This window comes from Bos indicus, chromosome 15 (genome assembly GCF_029378745.1).
Source record: "Bos indicus isolate NIAB-ARS_2022 breed Sahiwal x Tharparkar chromosome 15, NIAB-ARS_B.indTharparkar_mat_pri_1.0, whole genome shotgun sequence".
Taxonomy (NCBI): domain Eukaryota; kingdom Metazoa; phylum Chordata; class Mammalia; order Artiodactyla; family Bovidae; genus Bos; species Bos indicus.
In genome coordinates, this window is record NC_091774.1 from 44,301,141 (window position 1) to 44,326,763 (window position 25,623).

A 25,623-nucleotide genomic window follows, 5' to 3' on the forward strand; every position below is an offset into this window, starting at 1 on the left:
GTATATTCATAGAGTCATACAACAATTATAACTGTCTACTTTTAAAATATCATTTTTATCACCCTAGAAAGAAACCCATACACATTGGCAGTCACTCCCTATTCACCTTGCAGCATCCCCAGCCCTTGACAACCATTAGTCTACTTTCTGTCTCTACCTAGGCTCTTTTCACTGCATGACGCTGTTTAGTAGAGTATTCCCCCTTCTAATAAAATAAGAAATTACATGAAGTCATACCTGTGTTCACTCTCTCTGTCCTGCCTCTAGTGCTGTGTGAACTGATGAGCTATTGACTTGACCTGGGGATGGACCTGTAGTTTGTTGAGAGAAAAATGAGTTGAACTTCGGGCCATTGGCCCACTTACATCAAGTGCGCTGGGTTGTACAAAGGGCAGGATGGATGGTGGAGGAAGGTTCTTATTTCTTTACATTTGGTGCCTGCTGGTCCCTGATTTCAGTAGAAAGCGTCCACATTGCAGGCTCTTACGTTTGCTGTCTGTAGGCTGTTGTAGGCCTGGAGGGAAGGGCTCACCATGCTGTGTTTCCTCCTGTTGTTTGCAGGATTTTTGAGGTGAAGCACCAGCACAGGAAGGTGGAAAACCAGATCAAAATGGCCAAGATGGTTCTGATGAATGAACTGAACAAACAGGCCAATGGGCTCATAGAGGAGTTGGAGGTATATGTGAACAGAGGGTTAGGTTCTGTACTCTCCTTGGGGCAGAAACCAGGCACATATCAAATATGTCTCATGGCTCAGAGATGCCTGAGCTAGAATTCAGATGTGCAATTTCCACAGCTCTCTGCTACTCCCTGTATCTTAAAATGTCCTGTCTAATTTTGGGAAGTTGGCTCATTAAGGGCTTAGAAAATCAGATCAAACTCCCATTAATGCTGTGGCAGTAAGGCAATTGCCTTATTGGACTTTGTAGGTTTATGGCCTTGAACGAGTCATGAAACGAGCTATGCCCAAGAAATCTAGACATTCATTTCCTCAGTCATTTATCACTTATTCCTATTTGCACTGTAAAATCTACCTACCCTTTCTCTCTCCCTCCCTCCATCCCTCAGCAGCCATGTCCTCTTCTCAGGGCTGCAGTTTCATCTGATTCCATTTGTGTTTACACTAATGCACACAGGCCACTAGACTTCTCAAGCATGTGGTTTGCAGTCCAAGAATAGGACCAGGGACTCTGTCTTCTCTCTCTGTACCCAGGGCATCACTAATGAGAGGAAGCGGAAGCTGGAGCAGCAGTTACAGAGCATCATGGTTCTCAACCGCCAGTTTGAGCACGTGCAGAATTTCATTAACTGGGCTGTCTGCAGCAAAACCAGCATCCCTTTCCTTTTCAGCAAAGAGCTGGTAAGAAGAACTCCAACTCCTCAATCACTGACTTTGGGTTAGTAAGTGAAAACCATCTTTTACCAAACCTCACAGTGCAAAGGACCCCGGTGCTGGAATAGACCTGCCTTCCTCCAGGCAACTCAGCTAGGAAATTCTGTAGTTCTGCCTCAGGTCATGGATCCAGACATTAATACTAGAAGTGTGCTGGACATTCCCTAGGAAGTTGGATTTAAATAGGGCCTAAGAGGAAAGGAGGAGTGGAGGATGACATTGAAGTGTTGGGCTTAAGAGATTGGTGATGCCCAGGAAAAGGAGCAGAACTTTTGAGAGAGTTGATGAGGTTTGTATTTGGATATTGCGAATCTAAGGGGCCTGTAGGGCATCTAAAGGGAGCTGTCCCAAATCTGTTTTGATAGATGGGTCTGGAAGTCAGAAGAAAAGTCAGGGTTAGAGAGAGAGAGAGAAAGATGTGTGAGTCCCTGGTATTTGGGTGGTATTGGAAAAGTATGTGAAGAAAGAAGAAAATAACAGATCTGGAACCCAGGGAAATGCCCTCATTTTCAGCACAGAGGAAGGAGATGAGTGAAGGAGATGAGAAGCAACCATCAGAAGTCAGCAGAGAAATAAGAGAATGTGGTGCACAAAACTTAACAGAGAGCTTCAAATTTTTAAGTGACCAATGTTAGCATTGCTACATAGGTGATAGAGGATGAGTAGTGAAGAGAAACCTTGAGATCTCAGAATCAGGAGGCCCCTGGTATAAACTTTGAAAGACACTCCAGCAGCTTTTCTCTCCAGCAAAGTAGAAAGGTCAAAAGCTAGATGAGGGATTGAGGATGGGAGGTGAGGAAGTAGAGGAATTAGTGAAAAGCAGAGAAATAAGGTAGCTTGAGAAGGAGACAGTGTTGGGGATACTTTTTTAAAATAAGGAAAACATTTGCACATGTTTATTTGGGAGAAGAAGTTGAAGATAGAAGAGATGTGTGGTAGAGGGAGCATACTGGGAAAGCAGATGGAAGTGGGATCTAGAGTGAAATGGTTGACTTTAAACAAGAGGTGCTTCTTTTCTCTGAGATTGAAGGATGGGAAGATGTCAGTATAATGTAGTTAAGTCTGGAGATAGGAGGGATACAAGTTTGAGGGAATTTGCCTTCACCCTCTATGAAGTAAGCAGTGATAATCAGAGGGTTAGACATTGGGTAAATGACATTCAGGAGAGAAGTAAAGATTTTAAATAGTCATTAAGGACTTCCCTGTTGGCTCAGACAGTAAAGCGTCTGCCTACAATGTGGGAGACCCAGGTTCAATCCCTGGGTCGGGAAGATCTCCTGGAGAAGGCAATGGTAACCCACTCCAGTATTCTTGCCTGGAAAATCCCATGGACGGTGGAACCTGGTAGGCTACCGTCCATGGGGTTACAAAGAGTCGGACATGACTGAACGACTTCACTTTCACTTTCAAGGACCACGGAAGAGGAAACTGACAAGAAAGGAAATGACCAGAGGAAGGACTGAGGAGGGGCCCTGAGCATAATGATCAGTGAGGCGACCCCACGTAACATAGCTTTGGAGTGGCTGGGTTGATGCAAGGGCAGGCACTGATGGGAAGGGAATTAGGGCACTAGTGATGTGGTTACTTAAAGCGATGGAAAACTAGGATGGCCAGCTGGGCCAAGGGAGCAGGGCTTGATCAATGAGGTGGAAGAGTATGCTCAGGAAGAGCAAGAGCTATTGTCATCAGGGAGTAGGTTGTTGGAGTTTAAGGTCTCATGGGTAGAATGGTTCAAGATGGTGAAAGTGGTCTAGGTCTGGTGACTGAACTGAAAAGAGAAGTGAAGGTAGTTTGCATTAAAGAGCTCAAGGAAGTAAGAGGCTAAAATGTTGATTAGGACATTGGTTAATTAAATGTTAGCAGGGTAGTTGGATACTTGCCAAAGTCCTAGATAAATAGGAGAGTTTTAGTAATAAGAGATAGATGAAAAGGATGAGGGAAGCAGAGGGCAGTTGACTAGGATGGAAGGGAGTTTTACAAGTGGGTGGAAGGACAGCTCTGGGGAACTCAGAGAGTGTCTGCCCCCATGGACTTTTCAGTTGAGATTATGGTAGAATGAAGGGAGCACTCTTGAGAGGGTGCTGTCAGATGATATCCTGAGGAAGAATTAAAATCATCTGAGGCCTGGAAGAGATAAGAATGTAGGCTTTCCAAAAGCCTCAATAAGAGGAAGGGGATCAGTAGGGGCAGAGGGAGGGGGAGGAATGTGAAGCTACTAAGGTGCAAGGAAATGCGGGAGCACACTGGGGAGGAGCACAGGCTAAATAGCCATGACTCTGGGCCCTTCAGCCTGTCCACTGAGTGAGGGTGAGGGAGTTCTCACTCTGGCACAAGATGCCCAAAGAAATGACCTTTGATCATTGCTGTTGTCAGATTGTGTTTCAGATGCAGCGATTGCTGGAGACAAATTGCAACACAGACCCTGGCTCCCCTTGGAGTATCAGATTCACTTGGGAGCCTAACTTCTGGACCAAGCAGCTGGCTTCCCTAGGTGAGCCCAGGGCCTACTCTATGGGCCTTTGCATGATTGCTAAGAACACATTTAGACCATCTGCTTAACTCACTGGGTAGATCAGCATATGCCCATGAGAAAGCACTCCCTGAGACTGCCAGCGGTCATGGAGTCATTCAGCAAACCTTTTCCTAGAGATGATGATGGTAGGGTTGGGGCGGGGGTGGGGAGAGCTGACAGCTTAAACAGCAATGGCAATATAGGACTTTTGTAAGAGGACCAGGTGAAATCTGAGTTTCCTATTTTACATGAACGTCCCTGTTCTGTTGGTTTCATTGCTAGAGGAGGAGACAAGACCGTGGTCCTCCTCTCCAGAATGCTGTATGGCAGTGCAGGCGGACCTGTGTCTCCGAGTACAAGGGTATACATGTGTGTGGGCACAAACAGAGATATTTCAGCGACACAGAGAGAGGAGACACACAGGCAACGTCACATACATCTTTTGGAGTTGAGATGTAAGAAGATAATTCATGACCTTGCACATTTTTCTTCCCTGCTGCAATAACTTGCTGGAGTTCAATATTTAGGCAGAATGTAGACAATTTGAGGTTGTGCCTGTGTTGACAACCTAATGGTAGGTTTGTTAAACTAATGGCCAACTGCTGCCTTTATCTGGACTGATAATCTCATTGAAAGTGTTTTGAACTTGACAGAATAATAAATGATATTTAGGTTTATTTTCTGCTTCCCTTTCCCTTTTGATACAATTTTATCACAGAAAAATTTTGTGCTTTGGTGAGCACCTGCTCTGAGTCAGGCCCCACATTGGCCACTAAGCGACCAAAGGTGACCACCTGCCCTCAGGACACTTGGTTTTACCCTACATAAGCCTCAGAGGAGCTGAAGAAGCCATTAGACTAAAACAGCAATAGCATCATCTTCTTATGCATGAGGGCCTTAGGGTCCTCAGACATCAGCACTGACTCTTGGCACTGACCTGGGGATGGAGCTTCCCCACTCTCCTCCACCCTGCTTGCCCAACATCTAGTTCTCCAGAACTGTATTTGGGGACTTTCCCATTTGTCCTGGGGATGAATCTCCTTTGCTACTTTTTAGTACACTCCCTCTTCTCCCCTCAGTGTTGATAGTTTTGGTCTGAGTCTTTCTTGGGCTATTCTGTTAAAAAAGAAGTAGGTACTCTGTGAGGGAGCCCAGGTTTCCCTAGTGGGATACAAACAGAGTCAGGACTGAGCCTCTGGTAAAAGCTGAGCTGATTCCTCAAATGTTCCAGGCCCCCAGCACAGGTCTGTATAGTTTCTATTGCTGATATCATTCTAGACTGAGTCTTGGGGGTTAGGGATTGAATTTCTTAATCTCTGCCTCTGGTACAAGGTTGTTGAATGATATCCTTTGGCCCTGGAAGAGGGAGGTAGAAGGAGTAGGGGGAACAACTGCAGATCACCTTTGGAAACACTCTCTATTCTGAATTTTTAGGCTGTATAACTACTGAGGGTGGACAGCTGTCCCGGGCAGATACTCCTGCTTATGGAGGCTTACAGGGACCATCATCTTTTTACCAAAGCCACCAGTCCCCAGTGGCTCAGCAAGAGACTCTCAGCCATCCCTCGCACAAGTTCCAGTCTCCAGCAATCTGTTCCTCCTCCGTGTGCTGCTCCCACTGCTCCCCAGTCTCACCCTCCCTCAAAGGCCAGGTCCCCCCACCCAGCATACACCCGGTGCACAGCTTTAGGCAGCCCTCTGAGATGGTACCCCAACAGCTGGGCTCCCTGCAGTGCTCCACGCTGCTGCCCAGGGAGAAGGAACTGCCCTGCAATCCTCACCCGCCAAAGCTGCTTCAGCCCTGGCTGGAAACCCAGCCCCCTGTGGAGCCGGAGAGCACACCCCAGCGGCTGGGGCAGCAGCTGACTTCACAGCCCGTGTGCATCGTTCCCCCACAGGATGTTCAGCAAGGAGCCCATGCCCCGCCCACCCTGCAGACACCCTCCATCCAGGTGCAGTTTGGCCACCACCAGAAGCTGAAGCTCAGCCACTTTCAGCCACCGCCACAGCAGCAGCTGCCACTTCCACCCCCTCCACCCCCTCCACCCCAACAGCAGCCACCCCCGCCTCTCCCACCATCTCAGCATCTGGCCTCTAGTCAGCACGAGAGCCCCCCGGGGCCTGCCTGTTCCCAGAACATGGACATAATGCACCATAAGTTTGAGCTGGAGGAAATGCAGAAGGACCTGGAGCTTCTCCTTCAGGCTCAACAGCCCAGCCTGCAGCTGAGTCAGACCAAATCGCCTCAGCATCTACAGCAAACCATCGTGGGGCAGATCAATTACATTGTGAGGCAGCCGGCACCCGTCCAGTCCCAGAGCCAAGAGGACACTGTGCAGGTGAGGTCAGGGTGGTACCACCTCCCTAGATTCTCCCTAGGAGAGCGTCAGGGACACAGCCTACCCCTCACAGTGTGGCACAGGAACAGTTTCTTCTTCTTAAGGTGGCCTTGAACTCAGCTCTCCCAATTCAAGACTGTCCTGGACTCCGCCTTCCATCTCAGGAAGGCTCCACTCCAGAGAGCACAGTACTTAGCCCCAACACAGATCCAGGCTCAATCCTGTCCCGAGTGGCCTGGCTTAGTCCTGTCCTCCTGGGTGACACTAGGGACCATGTCTGTTAATGGCACCTCCTGAGCTGTCAGGACTCCAGTCAGTGCAGGGCAGAAGGGAGGCTGTCTCTTACCTTTGTAACCTCACTTCCTTTACTGTAACTTATGCATCCCAGCTGGGGGAAGGGGAGAGCTTAAGCATATCATTTGCCTAGAGATCATACAACATTGGGGGCTTCCCAGGTGGCACTAGTGGTACAGAGCCCTCCTGCCAATGCCACAGGTTCGATCCCTGAGTTGGGAAGATTCCCTGGAGGAGGGCATGACAAATCACTCCAGTGTTCTTGCCTGGAGAATCACATGGACAGAGGAGCCTGGCAGTCTGTGGTTCATAGAGTCACAAAGAGTTGGACATGACCGAAGGGTACATGTATGCTCATAAAACATCGAGTGGGAGCCTGGTGGGCTGCCGTCTATGGGGTCACACAGAGTCGGACATGACTGAAGTGACAGCAGGGAGTGCCAAGACTTGGGTCCACGCCAGCTGACTCTGAATTGCCACGGAGGAGGCCTTGTTCTCTCCCTAGGAGGATGACTAAGGCTGCTCTTCTCTTTTCTCAGCTAAAAGCCAATTGGAGAGGTGCAGTTCGTACCTCTGGGATCTTTGCAGCACTCCACATCTTCATTCTTAATTCTTGCTTTTCTTGGTTTCCAACAGCTTCCTGTTCCAGACCCTTCCTCCTCTCCTTTCACTTTTTTCATAGTGAAATATATGTAACCACATTTATACCTTCAAAGCGGCTCTATAGACTTTTACTTTATTACAAAATATAAGGCTTAACATTTATGCTTCTGCACTGACAACTTCAATTTTATATTTATTTATTTGGCTGTGCTGCATAGCATGTAGGATCTTAGTTCCCCAACCAGGAATGGAACCCATGTCTCTTGCAATGGAAGGGCAGTTTCTTAACCGCTGGACCACCAGGGAAGTCCCTAAGCACTGACTTCAGATCATGCTTTAAATGTCTGCCTCTGAGGCTCAGTTCCTTATATAGAATAACTCTTACGATGGCAGAGAAGGGTCTAGGGTTTATAGAGGACCACAGCTCTATAAATGTTAAGTCAAAACTGTTGTGATTGCTTAGGTAACTATGACAAAGTTAGCTCATGATTCTTGGTTTGAGTTCTATTCTAAGATGTCATATTAGGAACAGCTTAGATAAGAGTATCTTCCTGAAAAGATTTCAGGCCATCCACAGCGTGTAGGTGGTGATGGCAGTAGTGGGCAGCGCAGGTGGGCCTCAGCCTTTACCACCGAGGCTACTCTTTGCGGGAAATGAAAGTCACTCAGTTGTGTCCGACTCTTGTGACCCTGTGGACCGTAGCCCGCCAGGCTCCTCTGTGCATGGAATTTTCCAGGCAAGAAAACTGGAGTGGGTTGCCATTTCAGGACCCACCCAAGTTCTTAATTTTTCCTCCAGGCTGCAGATGAGCCCCCAGCACCTGAAGGCCCAAAGCCGACTCTCCCTCTTGACAAGAATACTGCTGCTAACTTGCCCCAGGCATCTGGGGAGGAAACCCCTCACAGTGTCCCCCCACTGGACAGCGCCATCCAGCACTCCTCTCCGAATGTGGTGAGAAAGGTACAATTGGAGCCTGCTTTCCCTGATCATATGGGACCCACTGCCAGTCAAGACCCTGGGGACCTGGCTGAGGATGTCTGGGCGGGGGGAGGAGTGTCCCTGTCCCGTCCCTGGATGTTACACAGCCCTGACTCATGCCTTCTGTCCTAGTGAGTGAGCAAGGTCCTCCTCCACCCCACTGGCACTCCCCTGCACTTAAATTGGGAGCAGCTGGGCTTCATTTCCAGAGGAAGGGGAAAGGGAAGGAAAGCCAGTTTGTTGAACACTGACTGTGTACCTAGAACTGTGCTTGGTGCTCCACAGGGTGACTTCACTTAACCATCCCAATAGTTCTGTGAGGTGGGCATCCCCATTTTATAGCTAAGGAAACTCAGATCCAGGGGCCTACAGCTAATAGATAAAAGGGGCTAAGGTTTTATGTAAAATGAGACTCACAGCCTGAGCTTTTTCCTCTCTGCAATGAATGACAGTGGGGAAAGTGTTTTATGTGGTCCCACAATCCAGAGTTGGCTGGCTTTAGAATTCGAATTAATGGAATTCTGTGGGTGAGTGGTCTGCAGGGCTGACCTGCAGAGGTGGCTGAGTGTCGGAGGACACTGGGATGTTTTGAAGATAAGCTAACGAAGCTCTTCCTGTCTGTCCCCCTGTCTGCTTGGTGGACGGTTCATGGCAATAACCCAGAATCCTACAGCTCCTGGTTGACCTACTCTTACTCCTGTCTTTCATCTCTACCCCGGTCATCCTCCTAGCTGGAACCTCAGTGCTGTGCCTTCCCACCAGCCCTCCATGTGTCCCTTGGCCTGTTCCCCGTATCCTGTCCCTTCTCTGGTCTCATCCCCTCCAGCCTCCCGGTACTTCCTCTCAGCCTGTACCGGGAGCTCTGCCAGCTGTCCTGCACCCTCTGGCCTGCACTCTCAGCCCTGCAGCATCCCTTGGGTCTACAGTCCCAGTTTCACTAGTGGTTCTTTGTACCCACTACCCTCATCACGTTTCTCCCAGCAGCACCATTGCCATAGATCAGTCTACCTCAGTGATCCCTGAGAAGAGAATTTTGAAAAGTAAGAGATGGCAAAATTGCAGTGTTACCTTAGAAATCCCTTGAAGTCTGGTGCTAAAGGCCTTTTAGTTTGTGCCTAGCCTGCCCTATCCTTTTGAAAATGGCTTAGAGGCCCAAAAGATGTTATAAATTGGACCTGTGCGGCTCTTAGCAGTTTACATTCTTACACCTGAGGTAGATACCTATCTGTTCAACCATCCATCTATCCACCCATTTATTTATTCACTCAGTGATCAAAAAAATATGTTAACCTCCTACTGTGTGCCTCCTATTTTTATAGGTGTCAGGAACACAGTGATGAATAAGTAGTCTCACTTTGTACTGTATAGTCTAGTGGGAGAGAGTTAAACAAGCAGCAACCATGAAGTATGATAAAGTGCTGTGATAGTCAGTGGGGTGTATTTAAGGGCATTGAACTCTTGGAGATGACTTCCTAGAGTAATGGTTTTAAGTTGAGATTTGTTTGAAAAATTAGGCTGGTGAAGGAGAGATGGAGGGGGAAGGCCAGAATAAATAGAGGGAATGGCTAGTAGGAAGGTCCAGAAGTGAGAGAAAGCCTGGGCTACTTAGGGGGTTTCAGATAATTTGACTTGGTAGGAACATGAGATGAACTAGATAATGGGAGTGCTTGAAACCAGAGTAGTTCGAAAGTTTTGTGAATTATGGTCTGAATTTGGGATTCAGTTTTGGGGGTTGCGAGGTGTGAATGAAGGATTACTAGCAAGGAGGATTACTAACATGGCTTGAATTAAAGTATAGAGAGATCACTTTAGTTACAGTAAGGGAGACCAAACTAGTACAGAGGAGAAATAGGAGAAGATGAATGAAATCAGGTAATGATGGGAAAGAAGAGGCAGCAAGGACCTCAAGAGATCAGATCCTAGGAAATTTTTGGACTTGGAGTCTGATTGGCAGTGGGAAGTGGGGGAAAGGACATCCAGGGTGTGTCTTGGTCCACTGAGTTGCCATTCATCTGAGATGGGAGCATGGGAAGAAAAGTACATTTGAGGGGAGGAAAAAGTCAAGTTTTGAATTGGTGGTGGTCTCCTCTGGAGGCTACGTTATAAGATGACTGGAAGACAGCTAACACTAGAGGGCAGTAGGGAGCATGGGGATTACCAGTGCCCAAATGGTAGTGGGAGCCACACTGAATATACTTCTGCTTATTTGATGGGTCTCAGTTCTGCTCCTCCACCCAGTAGAGAGGAAAGGAGGCAAGCCACATGCAAGCATAGCCTGTGCTACCTGGGTGGGTGGCCTGCAGGGTGCTCGGAGCCGCAAAGGGAGGGGCTGCTTTGCTCCTGCATGGCTGCAGGGTGGCAGTGGGGTTAATGAAGATCCTAGGATATCTAACTTTTCATCTGGAGCTGCCTCTGGCTGTTACCATGGACTTATGCAGAGGTGTGGAGGGGCCACGTGACCTGACTTTTTTCAGACATTTCATAGGCTTCTTTAAGGCTTGTACTCCCAGAAAAAGGATCCTCAAGGTTGCCATCCAGGGGAACCTGGTCCAGAGGAACCTTTGGGTCTACTTGACTGAGCGAGGTACTGGTTATACACAAAGCTCCTGAAATAAGGAAAGGGGCTTTCTTTTTGAGGGAATTCATTGTCTTGAATCTGGGACTGGGCACGGTGTGGGATATGAAGGTCAAGTTTACCCAACAACATTCTAAGCATCTTATCATTGATTTATAATACTTTGTATAGCATTTTATACTTTTTTTTCCATAGATTTTTATATGTATTTTTCTATTTTATCTCTTTGTTTATCCTAGCAATACTATGAGGAAGCCACTTTCTTATTCCCCTTTGAAAGATGTGGAAACTGAGACACAGAGAGATTAAGTGACCGCCTAAAAGTTAAACAGCTAACTATTGGCAGGGTTAGGCCCAGAGCACTTCCTGCCTCAGCCCTGGGTTCAATGACTAGGTTAAATTGCCTCTCTGTGCACTGCAGTGGGAGTAGTACTCGCTGCTGGATTTTCCTATCTTCATACTCCCTGAAGTAGCCTGAGGCCTTGCTGGGGAGAAGTCTTAGGACCCATCCTAGTTGGGTCTTGACTAATCTTTATTTGGTAATGGCACTTAGCCCCCAGCCCACTTCTCAGTCTGTACTGGCTGGCAAGCGCCAGGGGAAGTCAGAAGTCCTTCTGAGTGCACAGACGAGAGGAAACGGTGGCAGCGGGCACAGCTCTGTGTGTTCCACAGAGACCCACTCCTGCTCGGAGCCGCTTCGTGTCACTACAAGGAGGACTTTTGTTACAGCCGAGCAGCTGTGCACACGTACCTGGGAGATGGTCCTAAATGAGCTGATGGTGAAAACAGATTGCTGCTGCACATGAGATGTGAAAGTTCTAGAATGGGTTCTGCAGTCTCTGGAGCATTTTATCCCACCACCTTCCGTGCCGCCAGCAGAATGTTTTTGTGTGAACTTGGACATTTGTCTGTCAGCTGCTGTTGTCTAAGATTTCTAATCTTGGTTCAGCCACTTTGAAAAAAGGTGATGAAGAAAGACAACTTTATAACAGAACCCTTTAAATACCAAGGGAAACTGGAAGACATTTCAGTGGCTTCATTTCATACTTCTGAACTAGTCGACTGCTGAAAAAGACACACACTCCTTTTGTCAGCCCTCATGGAATCAAGGCTGTAGGTATCACAGAGAGCTCTAGCTGAACCCCAGTTCACCTGCAAGAGGGGCCTCTGTTCTGCTCATAGTGGGGCCCCAGATCTTCAGAGGACTTTGAGGCCACCAAGTTACAGCTTACGGCTTCATTGGAGTCTGGGATATATTGTCAGCAAATGATGCAGAAGTATTTGACATTCCTGTGGTCGGGATTAAGAGTGGTGCAGAAGAGTGGAGGATCATCAACCTGATGAATAGCATTGACGCCTTTATCGAAGCATTTTGATGCCTGGGCTCTTGACTTGATTCTTAAAACTCAGTGAGATTTACCTTCACCTGTAGAGGAGGAAGTTCAAGCCCAGAGATGGAAAATAATTTGCTTAAATGCATATTCTAAACCTTGACATAAGTGAGGAAAAAGTAGGCACCCTGCCTTCACAGTCTCCAAATACATGGCTATAGACCAGGTCATGGGTTCTCATCCATGTCTTTTCCAAAAGCAACTGTCTTTTCCTTGCAGCCTGGCACTGACAGCTTTTGCTCAGAATGCTTCCAGGGCCTGATAAGGCTTTCTTATGGCCCAGGCTGTGACCCGTTAACAGGGCAGAACTGTATAGAGATGTGCACGCTGTTCCACATAGGAATCAAGCCAAACACTCCCCAGGTCTGGCTCCGTGAATTTTATACTCTTTAGGAAGCCTATCTCCTTCCTTCTGTCCTGATTTCATTCACAGACCAAACCTAAGATCTTTGTCTAGGTCTCCTGGTTCACGAGAAAATAGGCTCTTGCTCCTAGACCTTTAAATTTCCTTAACCCAGCCCAAGAAAAATACCTCTGGCCTAGTTCTTCCACATGTCCAAAATTTGGGTTTTAAAGGTTCCACTCATTCTAGCCTTCACTTCTGATTCACTGGACTCCGCTTTTTCCTTTGCTCTTCCTTCAGCCTCAGACCCTGATCCTCTTTGTTTTGTTTGTTTGTTTTTTTCCATCTTCTTGGATCATCAGGGCACTGGGTACTCTTCAGTTCTTCTCTCTTCACCATCCATAATTGTTTTCCCATTTGACTCCCATTGGTTAGCGGATATCAACATAGTTACATCTGTAGCAACAACCTTACTTCATAAAAGAATTTTTCATTGAGCTGGCAGGACACTTACTATCAGCAAGAGCAACTTTCCTATTAAAAATCAACTTGTGAAACCACTGGCAGGAAAAGTTAGTTCCCCACTCAGCTATCTGATTCAGTTGTGTCAAGATCTACCGCTGTTAAAGCAGTCTACTTAATCTGAAGCTGTTGAAACACTCAAATATTCCAAAGATTTAGTTCACAAATCTATTTACATGCATCCTTGTCTCCTTACCTATTTCCTTCAGCCAAGGTGAAGGCCTTCAATGTGTTTCCAAAAGACAACTCACAAGTCGTTGGTCTCTTCTCCTACTGTACCTGTACGTGGTGGTCAGTCTTTGACAAATTTAACTCCTAGGATCAAAACCTGAAACCAGAAGTAAGCAAGCAAAGCTTCAAAACAGCAGCAAGAATAGTTGTCACAAACCTCACACATTATACTCTGTATGAGACTATAAGCCCAATTTAGTCAACTTGATCTAGCAAGCTTAGTTATATGGTTTTCTTTGGAAATTTTTAGTTTTTCTATATATAGCAGTAAGCAGAGTAGAAGCAGGGAATTAGGACTTCTATAATGGCAGCTAACAACAGGAGAGAAGACAAGAAACCACCTGGAAAAGTGCCATGATGTGATGTCATTCACGGAAAGGACTAGCTAAACCCTACTACATTCTTAGAAGTTCCCTAAAGCACCGATGAACTACAGAATACCCCAGCAATAGAGGTTCATCAGAATTCTTTTACATCACTAAGAAATGGTCTCATTTGGCCTCAGGTACTCTGTTTAGTAAGACAGGGTAGTGTGCAAAGCATTTTAGAAGTACTATCCTTCAAAATAATATTTTAAAGTCAATTGCATTTTGTTATTGAAAGAGGTATGTTTCAGATATCTGGAAAATTGATTTCTGTGAAACACTACTCTATCTGTGCTACTTTATCCCCAGCAATATTATCTTGCTGTACAAACTTGAAATTTATATTAAACTCAGGGTATGTGCACCAGGTGTCTGCTTATTGACTTCTCAATCACGTCGTACTAGAGCACTAGCTTTCTACCTAGTGGCACAAAATCAAGACCAGCCAGCAGGTTTCTGAGGCTAGGCCCAGTCTTGGATTCTTTACTGAGCTTGGAAAATTTGGGTACTCACTCTGTGTCTCAATTTCCCTTCCTGTTAAAATGAAAGAACAATGTCTTCCCTGAATTTTGACAGCACCTTGTGGCAATCATTAGAATGGCAATGTAGGCACTCCAGGTCTTCAGAAAAAGAAATTGAATTCAGCAAAAAAAAAAAAAAAAAAGAAAGAAAGAAAGAAAAAAAATTGAACTCCAGAAAAAGATCTGGGTGGTGAGAAAGGGGAGAGGAAAGGCAGCAGGTGACAGAGCACAGATGAACAGGATTAGACGGGTGAAGGACTGCAAAGGTGACCGGGAGCAGAGGTTGAAATTTCAGACAACTTAGATAGGCCACAGGTCAGGCAGGTGGCAAGCAGAGATAAAGAGATTAAGAGACAAGGAAAGCAAAGGGAAGGGGACATATAATTTGGGAGGAGACCAAATTAGGGGCAAGTAAGGAGATACTAGGTCATGGAGGTAAGAGAGAGCGCCCTTCATATGTCAGAGGTGACCTGAGCTGATTCCCAGAGGCTTCTTGTTTTTTTTTTGCATTTTTGACTTTTCTCCTTGAACTAGAAAATAGCTTATTTTTACTTGCAAACCTCAAAATACATATGCTCACTGATGAAGCCTGAGGTTTTATATGTGAAGATGAATTCAAGGTGTCAGTTAATCTGGGAGGTGTCAGTGATTGCCCTGCACAGACGTTCCAGCTGGCCATACACTTTCACCTTCTCTCATTTGACCTCTGAACAATCCCAGGTGCTAGAGAAGGCAGATAGCACCTTCTCCCCTGACATATAAGCTTCTCCTGTGTGTGAGACACCAAATGTCGGACCACTTGGCCATACTCACAAGCCCTTCTCCATTTGTAGCACGTTCCTGAGAAGACCTTTCCTTCCTTCCTTGCAGGCCCCGGCGACTCAGCCTGCTTTCCTGGCCCTGAAAGTTGGCCCTCCCCTTGTCCCTACTCACCTTGTAGCAGAGTGGGATAGAGGATCTCAACTCCTCTCTTTCTTTCCGTACATGACATAAGGACCTTCTGTGTTAATATTTTGTAGTTATTCACTCCAGAGAGCCAAATGAAGTATCAAAAATAAGCAACATACAAGGTAATAGGTTCCAGAACTGCCACTGTATTTGCATAGCCTATAGAACAGGATTGAGGCCAACTTCCACAGAGCACTTTTTCTGAGTCTCTTCTTAGAATTTCCCCATGTACGTTCCCCAGGTCCTTGTTACTGTTACCAGAGCTTCACTCCACTCCTGATAGCCTTGGCCTTCTTGAGATTGGTTATAGATATGAACAGGAAAGAGATCAGTGTAGTTTTCAGTATCAGGACAAGTTACTAACCTCATGCTGTCTGCTAGGTGTTGTGGGAGCAAGTCCAGCAGGCCCAGCTCAAAATAAACCACAACAGAGTTTCCACAATTCTTCCATGGCTCAAGCTGCATGCTCTCTCTCCTTTATCATTATATTAACTCACATTTCGTGATATGTAATAAGGGGAACTGAATCCTACAAATGTGATCTCTACTAATCTGGAAGGTTTTGTCTTTGGGAATTTAATCTCGTGTATATCTTAAGGGCATACAGCCCCTGACCATCTGGGACCTGGAATGGTTCCAGATGGATTTTGGTGCTCTTGAGGCTTGGCCCCAAGGATTTCACTAAGTTATCTGTGTCATTGGTAGATGAGATGACTGCATTAAATATACATGTCAAATAGGGAGACAGTCAAAGTATCCAGCTCAAAGGATTAGACAATCGTGTATAAAAGGAAATACAATGATCATTGGATATTCTTATCCAAAGATAAGAAAATACAGAATATCAGAGAGCTGTATGAGTGCATAACCAGGACAACAAGGGGACACAAGGGATGCAGGCCCGGGTATGTTTGAGATAGCCCTTGGCCTCTGGCCTCAGTCCCTTACGCTGGGCTCTATGCCTAGTTTATCCCATTTCATTTGAGCATTCCCCCCATCCCTCCTCCTCCTCACCTTTCTGATCTTGGGACTTAGACTGTACAGCAAATTGAAGCCTTTTTATTGAAGACCATTGAACTATGAAGAAACATATTAAAAGTAAACTTTTCTGTAGAGAAACGAAAGGTATTTAGCTCATCTGCTTTTAAAACTGAAAGTTAAGAATAGGAATTATAAGCTTTACTAAAGCAGTTAAACAAGTAATAAGGAAAAAGGTTGAAGGAGAAGAAAAGAGAAAAGAAAATCAAGAGAGACAAAGGGCAGGTGATGGAAAGATGAAGAGATGGAAGAACAGAGTGTGGGAGAGATCAGGGAAGAGGGTGAGCAGAGAGAAGGGCAGAGGCAGGCAGGCCAGAAAGGAGCCTGGCTTCAGTGCCAGAGAGCTGGATTCTAAAGCCATAAGAATCCTATGACAAATATCATACTGGTGAATAGTGAAAGGATCCCCCTGAGATTAGGAATGTAAGATGGCTACTGTCACTACTTCTATTCAGCTGCATACTGGAGGTCTTAACTAGTGGAGTAAGGCAAGAGAAACAAGTGTAAGCAAAAGGAGAAAATAAAACTCACTAGTCATAGGCAACATGATTTGTATGCACAGAAGATCTCAATGTGACTTTAGTAAGATCGCTGGGTACAAGTTCAATATATAAACAGCAATTGTATTTCTATATGTGAACACAAATAGAAATTGAGATTTATAAAATTATGTTTTCAATTACATAAAAAACCTCAGATGCCTCTCTGAGCTTCATTTTTCTCAATTATAAAACTAGGGCCACAACAATAATAACATTAACAGTAATAGCAACAGCAGCAGCTAGGGTTTGTTGAGTACCCACTGCCAGACATTGCTCTAAATGTTTACATGGATTATTTCTTTTAAATTTCACAACCCTTTAACGTTTGCTGTGAGAATTAAATGAGGAAATATATGTAAAACACTTAGCAAATTGCAGTGTATATAATAAATTCTCAATAAATTTTAGCTACATAAAAATGGGCATTGTTTCAGAGAAAGTCATAGACTTAGTTGTTAGTAGAACTAAGCTTCTATTCATTGGGCATGCAATTTGTAGAATAAACAGTCATGCATTATTGTTTTAAAAAAATTGTGAATAGCTCATTAATTCATTTGTTCAGCCAGGCACTGCTCTTGGGTCTAGGAAAACACTGCACAAGCAAATCAGAAAAAAATCCATACTCTAATGGGGTGGGGCTTCCCAGGTGGTGTAGTTGGTAAAGAATCCACCTGCCTGCCAATGCAGGAGACACAAGAGTTGAGGGTTCCATCCCTGGGTCAGGAAGATTCCCTGGAGGAGGAAATGGCAACCCACTCCAGTATTCTTGCCTGGAGAATCCCATGGTCAGAGGAGCCTGGAGGGCTACAGTCCATGGGGTCACAGAGTCAGACACAACTGAGTGACTGCACACACACATACTCTAATGGAGTTTACAGTTTGGTAGGGGACATATGTATTAACCAAACGGTATCACAGATTGTGCTATGAGACTGAAGTACAGGAGTTATGAGAATGTAAAAGAGGGGAGTGAAAATTCACAGGTGAGCTGAATTCAGAAGGCAAGTGGAACAGGGGCAGGGCTAGGAGAATGTTCCAGAGGAAGCAGTCTGTCTGAAGTGGGTAAGGGAAAGGATGTCATGATTCTGGACCTAAAAAAATTGTCTGAGCGACTGGAGCTCAAAGACTGAGGAGAGGGCCACTATATGAACTCTGGCTGCAGAGACGGACAGAGACCAGAGCATCAAGGCCTTGGGAGCTTTGTTAGGGATTTTCACAGTGGGGAGCAGTATGGTTTTATGCAGAGCGCTGATGTGGTCAGATATGTGCTGTCAAAGTATTTCTCCACTGCAGAGGCTACTATTGTAGTCTGGGAAAATACGAAGTGCAACCCGGGCTCAGGCACCAGCAGCAGAGAGAGGAAGAGTGGGAAGAGCTGAGAGGTGTTCAAGTGGTGGAGTTGAGGTTTGGTGTTAGCTTGGGTGAGGGCGGAGGGGTGCCCACTGATGCCTCCCTCCTAGGAGCCGACTCAAAGAACTGGGTGACCAGGGTGACATTCACTGAGGTGAGGACAGTCTTTGTCGATTAGCTTTACTAATATAATATGGAGACTTGAGAGGGTATTTGAAGTATTCCTTTTCCTATGGAAATCTGAATGTCTGACTTAGGGGGAAAAGAATGATAGGTTTAAGATACTGACTTGGAAGCTTTGAGATATTTGCTCCTTGTTTCCCCTTTTATTTTCAAAAGGTGTCAAATGGTTATGTCTTTTGTCTTAAAAAAGACTTGGGTATTAAATAGAAATTACTGAAGGTTGCACTTTTTACTAGTCTTCCCACCACTTGCCCTCTGTCTGTTTCTCCAACCTGAAAAACTGCAATGGGTTCAGTATAGTAATCTGTATGTCTTTCTTCTGCCTAGGTCACCAAGTGGTTAGAACTGAGCAAAGAATTATGGGGGTTGGGATATTATTGCTGCATCCATTAATTGTCCAAGTTGTCCATATTAAGATTTAGCTGCTCTGATGTTCTCTGCCTCTGGTTTAGAATGGCTTTGGCAGGTGTAGTAGGGCTAGAAAAGACCTTCACATCTCTTGGTCAGAGTCTTCAGTCTAATGCTGGTGGTGCTGGAGTTGATCTGAACAAGCCTGTGAGAAGGCTGTGGGGTTGACGTTCCCCAGGACTGACAGGGGCTCCCCAAGCCTTGGCATTATCTCAGAGAATGTCTGCAGCAGATCAGGGTTGAGCCTTCTGAAGTTCCTCCCATTCTTATGTAGCAGAAAGTATCCTGTAGGACTCCCAGAAGGGAGGGGAGGCCACTGGTGGCTTAGTCAGGGGGACATGTAATGTGGGAAGGTATTCCTACAGTCTGACTCTTTGCTTAGGTACTAGAGGGGGGTGAGGGATGTGGTTGATAGTGTGTGTGTGTGTGAGTTTGTACCACCCTCAGGTCAAGTGGTAGACTGTCTCTCTCCCTCTCTCTGTCAGTCTGTGTCTCTCTCTCACACACACACACACGCATGCACAATAGTGTCTTCAGCTGTGCCCACCTCTCTGGCTCATAGCCCAGGAACCTCCATGGTGTAGGGGAATGGGAACAGGACTTCATGGTCTGTCTTGAGTTCCCTGAAGCTACTAGACTCTGAGGCAGAGTGAAATCTGAGCATGGGACTCTTACGGGCTGCCTCCCTCCTTTCCCTGCCACCATTCCTAGCTAACAGCCGGACTCTCCCCTGTCTTTGCTCCTGTAGCACTCCACTTCTCTGAGCATCATGGGCTTTTCCAACACATTGGAGATGGAGCTGTCATCTACCAGGCTGGCGAGGACCCTTGAACCACAGATGCAGAGCACAAGCAGCCTGACAGCTGCCCCACCCCAAGTGATGCCCCAAGTGGTACCAAGCCTGCTGAGTGGCCCCCCACCAACCATGTCCAGCCTAGCGAGTGGTCAAAACCAGGCTGTGCCCAGCCTGACAGCCAGTCACCTGCCGGCCATGCCCAGCCTCGTGCATGGCCCACCCCAGTCCATGCCCAGCCTAATGAGTGATCCCTCCCCAGCCATCGCAAGCCTGGCAAGTGATCACTCTCAGGCTGGACCCAACCTGATGTCTGGTCCCACCCACACTGTGCCAAGCCTGGCAACCTGTCCTCTGCAAAGTGTGCTTCCAGCTTCTGACGTGCAGCCGGAGACCGGGTCCGGCTGCAGTCCTGGTTCTGGCCGAACTGCAGGGGGCCTGTGCCCTGGGGATGGAACTGACCCCTCCCTGGGGAATGCCTTGTGTAAGGTAGGTCTTGGGGAAATGCCATTTAATGTCCTCTGCTTAACTCTGTGCAAAAGGGTGGCCCCTGAGGCCTCATTCTGGCCTTAGCTTAACAGCTCTGTGACCACCGACACGGAAAATGTCTGATTTCTTTGATTCTTGTTGGCCTTTCACTTTTGAAAGATGGAAAGTGAGGATTCTACCCGCTTCACTGACTCTCTGGGACAAGGCCCTACAGCCGCTGCTCTGGATGCTTCCAAGGACTTATCTATCCCCTCAGACCTGGAGGAGCCAATTAACCTCTCTGTGAAAAAACCCGCACTGGTGCCAGTGGTCAACACATCTGTGGCCCTGCAGCAGTACCGGAGCCCAAAAGGTGAGACTCAGCAGCCTGCCCTTCATGCTGACCACACGCTTGAGCAGGTGGACTCAGCACCGCAGATGAAACGGAGATCAGCAGAGCCATCAGACTGAGGGAAGAGTGTGTTTCTCTCAGGCTAACCTCACTTCTCTGTCCAGAACTGACCTTTTGATGCCTGTTCTGTTTCCCTCTCTGTGGCCAGGAATTAACCTCCTTGTAAAATTCCCCAGGCAGAAGTTTGGGGATCTGGGTTATAGGAAGGGGGACACAGGAAGAGCACCACCCCAGAAGGGCTGGGCTTGGCAAAACATCTTAGGGACAAGAACACATCTGACTCTGGGTTAGCTGACCCGCTCTCTCTTTATGTTTGAATGTGTGCAAGATACCTAACATTTCTGACTTATTTTTTTCCCCTGTAAATGGAGCTAATCATAGCTACTTTATAGGCTTCTGGGAAAAATACCTACAGTGAAATCATTTGATGACTTATTCTGCAGTAACAAGAATTTGCCTTGCACCTGGCCTTGATGTGGGTTTTTGTCTCATAGAAAAGGGAATTTGGACTGGTTGGACTTGACTCTGATTGTCTTCTCAGCTCCCCACACGCATTCTCAAATGGGGCTAGGCCAAGGCACCTTCCTTCCAGGGAAGGTGAGGGCTGGCTGGAAAGTTAGATAGCAACTGCCTAGTGAGTGCTGGGGGCCTTCTTAGTTCAGTGTATGAGGCATGGGTAGTTTGTAACGATCAATGTTACCTACAAATTTAATAGATGAAGAAATTTTTCTCCTTGTCCCCTCACATTGGCTCTTCCTAACTGCACAATAATGCAACCCTGAATTTTAAGCAATTAAATATTTTGAACCCTGCTTGTCCATGGAAGGCGCCTCGGTCAGCGCCTGGGGCTGAGTGGGCGCCCAGTACATGCTAGAGTCCTCCTCTCTCCCCACTGCCCCCTGCCCATCTGCGCCGACTGCGCTTCTCTGGGGAGGGCTCCTGGGAGCCTCTTGCCCCTGGAAGGTGAGCTGGATTCTCAGGCTGTGCTGAAATCCCAGCACTTGGCTGATAAGGAAGGGGCTGCACAGAATGACTCCTAAGAGCAGGCTACACCAGTATATACATGGGGAACGAGTGACTTCTGAGCTCATTTTGAAGGTGAGATGCTGGCTCCTCAGCACCTAACCCAACACTCACTCCTGGGTAGCCTCTGAGTGTTACCTGTGTTATCTTTGAAAAAGAAAGTAGCCTTCTTCCCCTCTCAGGAAGGGAGCTGGGTAGGATTGTCACCATGATGAGTGATTACAGTGTGAGTAACGACGGTATGACAGGCGTGTGACCGCAGTATGAGTAGCAGATAAGAGTAGAAGGTGTGGGTGACAGGGTGTGTTATCATAAATGTATTATGAATTTGTCTTTTGTCTTAGAGTATGAGAATTTTGAACAAGGAGCCCTCGGGCTGAACACAAAAGGGAACCAGAGTATCAGGTAACAGACCCTTGGCCCAACATCCCTCTCCCACCATCCAACTTCATGTCCTGGGAGACTGGCACAGGAAGTGAGCCTCCTTGATGACTTAATCTGGAGCTTGTCTGCCTCTGTCTTCTTCAGCCCTCAGACCCTGGAGTGGGTGTGTGGTTGTGTGTCTGGGATGGTTGTGGGAGGATGTCTTGACTCCAGTGCTGTTAGGCAGGCACTCTGGGTGCAGTTCCCCCTCTACAGGGGTCCCCCTTTGATCAGAGGACTCCCAGGGGCCAATGGGACCTGACCAGGCAGAGCTGGTGGTGGGCTGGAACAGGGGCCTGTGGAGGGTTGGACTGAGGAGCTCCTGAGAAGTTCAGTTGTGGGATTGTGGATGAGCTTGACTTAGCAGTCGGGCCAGAGGAATGTGGCCCATCCGAGACCCAGGGATGTGGTTCTTGCTCTAGACCCTTCAGTAATGAGCCCAAGATTCCCTATGTGCGCCTGGAGCGGCTCAAGATCTGTGCTGCCTCCTCGGGCGAGATGCCAGTGTTCAAGCTGAAGCCACAGAAGAATGATCAGGATGGGAGCTTCCTGCTGATCATCGAATGTGGTGCTGAGTCCTCCAGCATGTCCATTAAGGTACCGCTTTTCTCTGCTTTCTCCTTGAAACTTGCCCCAGTCCAGGAGCCTCTCTTTCCTCTCTGCTCCTGGCAGAATCCTAGCTCCAGCCTTGTTCCAAGTCTCAGAGTGGGGCTGCTGCTCAGCCACACCTTGTCCCATGCTGCCTGGGGTCTGTGAGGGGCACCCTAGGACTGAGCTGTCCTGGTGTTCCTAGGGCTGGCTGGTTTGGGGTCCTGAAATAAGTTGGTGCCAAGGGCTTGTTATCTTTCTTCTCCCTCCCTCAACAACGTGGTACCTCGCTCTAACCACTCAGACTCACTTCTTCCCCAAGGTCAGCCAGGACCACCTGCCTGATGCCATCCAGGCCCCAAATCTGGGGGGAAGAAAGGTCACTGTCACATCTCTGGCTGGGCAGCAGCCCCCAGAGGTGGAGAGTGCCTCTCCTGAAGAACACAGGCTCATTCCTCGAACCCCTGGAGCCAAGAAGGGGCCCCCAGTGCCCATAGAGAATGAGGATTTCTGTGCTGTCTGCCTCAATGGGGGGGAGCTGCTGTGCTGTGACCGCTGCCCCAAAGTGTACCACCTTTCCTGCCACTTGCCAGCCCTGCTCAGCTTCCCAGGGTGAGTCATGCAACCCAGGCCCTGACCTGGATGGCACAGTGATCTTCCAAGGGAGGTTATTCCAGGCCAGCCCACAGGGCTCTCTCTGGGGGACTTCCTCCCGTCTCTGGCCTGCATAAACTGCAGGCCTGTGACTCAATGGCTCTCTCTGTGCTCCTTCTGCACACAGACAGGCAGATGCTTCCCTTCCTCCTCTGTTCCCAGCTTCCTCCTCTGTTCCCAGCTTCCTCTTGTGCAGATATATCCCTTGACGTCTCTCCCAGACCCTTGCTAACTCCTGTTTTTCTGGATTCACTAATCCTGAGTTAACTGAGTTTCTTTCAAGCCCATTGCTAAGAAGCCATTCTCTGTAGGGCTGGGGACTTAGTTTCTCATGCCACCCCCACTCCAATCCTGTTTCGGGGTAGAGGGACAAGGGAGGGGGCTGTGGACACGTGCTGAGGCCTCACGTGGCCTCACTTGCCTCTGCAGGGGAGACTGGGTGTGTACTTTGTGCCGCAGCCTGACCCAGCCCGAGATGGAGTACGATTGTGAGAATGCCCGCTTCAGCCAGCCTGGAGTGCGGGCCCCTCCTGGCCTGAGCATATATGACCAGAAGGTAGGGAGGGGTCTCTGGGAACAAGGTTCCCACCTGGGGTAGCCTGCCTGTGCCTATGGGGGCTGAGACTTTTCTGAGGGGATGAGAAGCCTCTCTGGTACCTCTCTTTTGGGCTATGCCTGGACATTGGCCCCTGGGGTTTCGCTATTATTTTTCTTCTGCCAGCTGTCTTCCTTTGGCCTGGGAGTCTGAACTGTGCCCTGGTATGGCTGGCGGCTCGTACCCTGTGGGCCAAAGCCATCGGGATCACCATGGTTAATTCCTACTGAGGTGGGGCCAGAGCAGACTGACACGGCTGCCCATTTTGGTTTCTGCAGAAGTGTGAGAAGCTGGTGCTGTCCTTGTGCTGCAACAGCCTCAGCCTGCCCTTCCATGAACCTGTCAGCCCGCTGGTAAGGAAGCCCTCGCTGGTTCTGCAGAAGGCCTGGGCCTCGAGCGGATTGCGGTGGGGCCCGGGGTGGGCTCGGAGCGTGGCCGCTGGAAGTTGGGGTAATTGTGCATGATCTTGGGACCTGGGGGCCTGGCCACCACAGCGCTGCACAGCTGCTGTTGCGTCAGACCTTCATGACATGGAAACCACTCCTCGTTTCCCTTTCTCTCTTCCCTCCACCTGTTGCTTCCTGCTGCCTTTCTCTTCCTTGTGTTCTTTTACTTCTACTCCAACTCATTCTCTATCTCTTCTTCCTTCTTATCCTTCACTTTTCTCCTCCACTTCTCTCTTCCTATTTGCTTCCCCTCCTCTCCTCCCCCAAGGCCCGACATTACTACCAGATTATTAAGAGGCCCATGGACCTGTCGATCATCCGGAGGAAGCTGCAAAAGAAGGACCCAGCTCACTACACCACCCCGGAGGAGGTGGTATCAGACGTCCGCCTCATGTTCTGGAACTGTGCTAAGTTCAATTACGTACGTCTTCCCTGTTTTCCCTCTCCTCTATTTCCAGTGACCCCCAGGACTATCATGGCTGGATAGGGGTGTCTGGTTTGGGCCTGGGCTGCCATGAGGTCCTGGGAGCAGACCTTCAGGGGCCTACTGTAGAGACTGTGTATAAACTCTCTCCCACATTTGGGCCTCAGCATGAACTCAGGAGGAAGATGGGGGTTGTTAGTGACTCGCTATCTGTGGGTAACTGTCAGGGTCACTTCTACTTGGAGAGCTGATGATGCTAAACGGATTATCCTGGGTCCTGAGAAAATGTAGAGTTTGAGCCATCCAGGAGACCCAGCCAGGCTTTGTGCTCTTTGTACAGCTCTTGAGCGGCCTGGAAGGGATGGGCTGGTGGATCAGGGCCAGATAATCACTGCTCTCCTCCCCCTTCAGCCCGACTCTGAAGTTGCAGAGGCAGGCCGCTGCCTGGAAGTGTTCTTTGAGGGCTGGTTGAAGGAGATCTACCCTGAGAAACGGTTCGCTCAGCCACAGCAGGAGGACTCAGACTCTGAGGAGGTGTCTAATGAGAGTGGGTATTCCACTCCCCAGGGCTTTCCGTGGCCCCACTACATGCAGGAGGGCATCCAACCCAAGAGGCGGCGGCGACATATGGTAAGAAGCTGCTGCCAGCTGGCAGGCGGGTGGGTGAGTGGGTGATTAGGCAGGTGGAGGGCACCCATGCAGCAGGTACAGGGTAACCTGAAGTGAGGCTTTTCAGCTCAGGTGGCACAAGAGAGTAGGGACAAGGAGCCCTCACTTCCCACCCCTCAGCCTAAGTGGAAGGCAAGGCAGTGTGGGGCTCTTCAACTCCAGCGACCCCTGAGGCTCGGAACTCAGAGAGGTGGATGTATCTGCCTGGGTCACCCCGAAAATTTGCAACAGGACCAGGTCTCCTGACTCCTGCGGGTGATTCCACACTGTGATGCCCTGATCTCAATCCTGATCTCCACTTGGGTTGGGAGAAAGGGAGAGTCTTCTTAGCCCCTTGATGTAGAGAAGGAAGGAGAGGTGTTGCTTGCGGGAAAGAGATCTCCTCTGACCTTCTGTCTGGTCTCACTCGTGCAGACCTGACCTGAAACATCAGCTCCATGCTGTTTCATCCCACTGACATGTACTGCCTGCCCTCTGTGTGCCAGGGTCCCACTAGCCACCCCCATCACCTGTGACACTTGGCACACAGTGCTTGGTGGCTTCACTGAGTTTTGAAGTTGCATCCCTGGGGTGGAATAAAACACTTTGGCC

At 48.1% G+C, this 25,623-nt stretch overlaps 1 protein-coding gene across 5 annotated transcripts in view; it reads left to right on the forward strand.

Annotated features, from left to right (window-relative positions):
* The window catches only part of TRIM66 (tripartite motif containing 66), a 61,386-nt gene that overhangs the window by 33,160 nt on the left and 2,603 nt on the right, over positions 1–25,623 (forward strand). For all 5 annotated transcript variants that reach the window (XM_070803703.1, XM_070803705.1, XM_070803707.1 and 2 more), the window contains 14 exons: positions 562–676; positions 1,214–1,360; positions 3,767–3,884; positions 5,340–6,244; positions 7,941–8,102; positions 19,286–19,819; positions 19,979–20,171; positions 21,578–21,638; positions 22,079–22,253; positions 22,567–22,856; positions 23,328–23,454; positions 23,772–23,846; positions 24,208–24,360; positions 24,775–24,993. In XM_070803703.1, the coding sequence (XP_070659804.1) occupies positions 562–676; positions 1,214–1,360; positions 3,767–3,884; positions 5,340–6,244; positions 7,941–8,102; positions 19,286–19,819; positions 19,979–20,171; positions 21,578–21,638; positions 22,079–22,253; positions 22,567–22,856; positions 23,328–23,454; positions 23,772–23,846; positions 24,208–24,360; positions 24,775–24,993 (3,274 nt within the window). The remainder of the gene's footprint in view (positions 1–561; positions 677–1,213; positions 1,361–3,766; positions 3,885–5,339; positions 6,245–7,940; positions 8,103–19,285; positions 19,820–19,978; positions 20,172–21,577; positions 21,639–22,078; positions 22,254–22,566; positions 22,857–23,327; positions 23,455–23,771; positions 23,847–24,207; positions 24,361–24,774; positions 24,994–25,623) is intronic.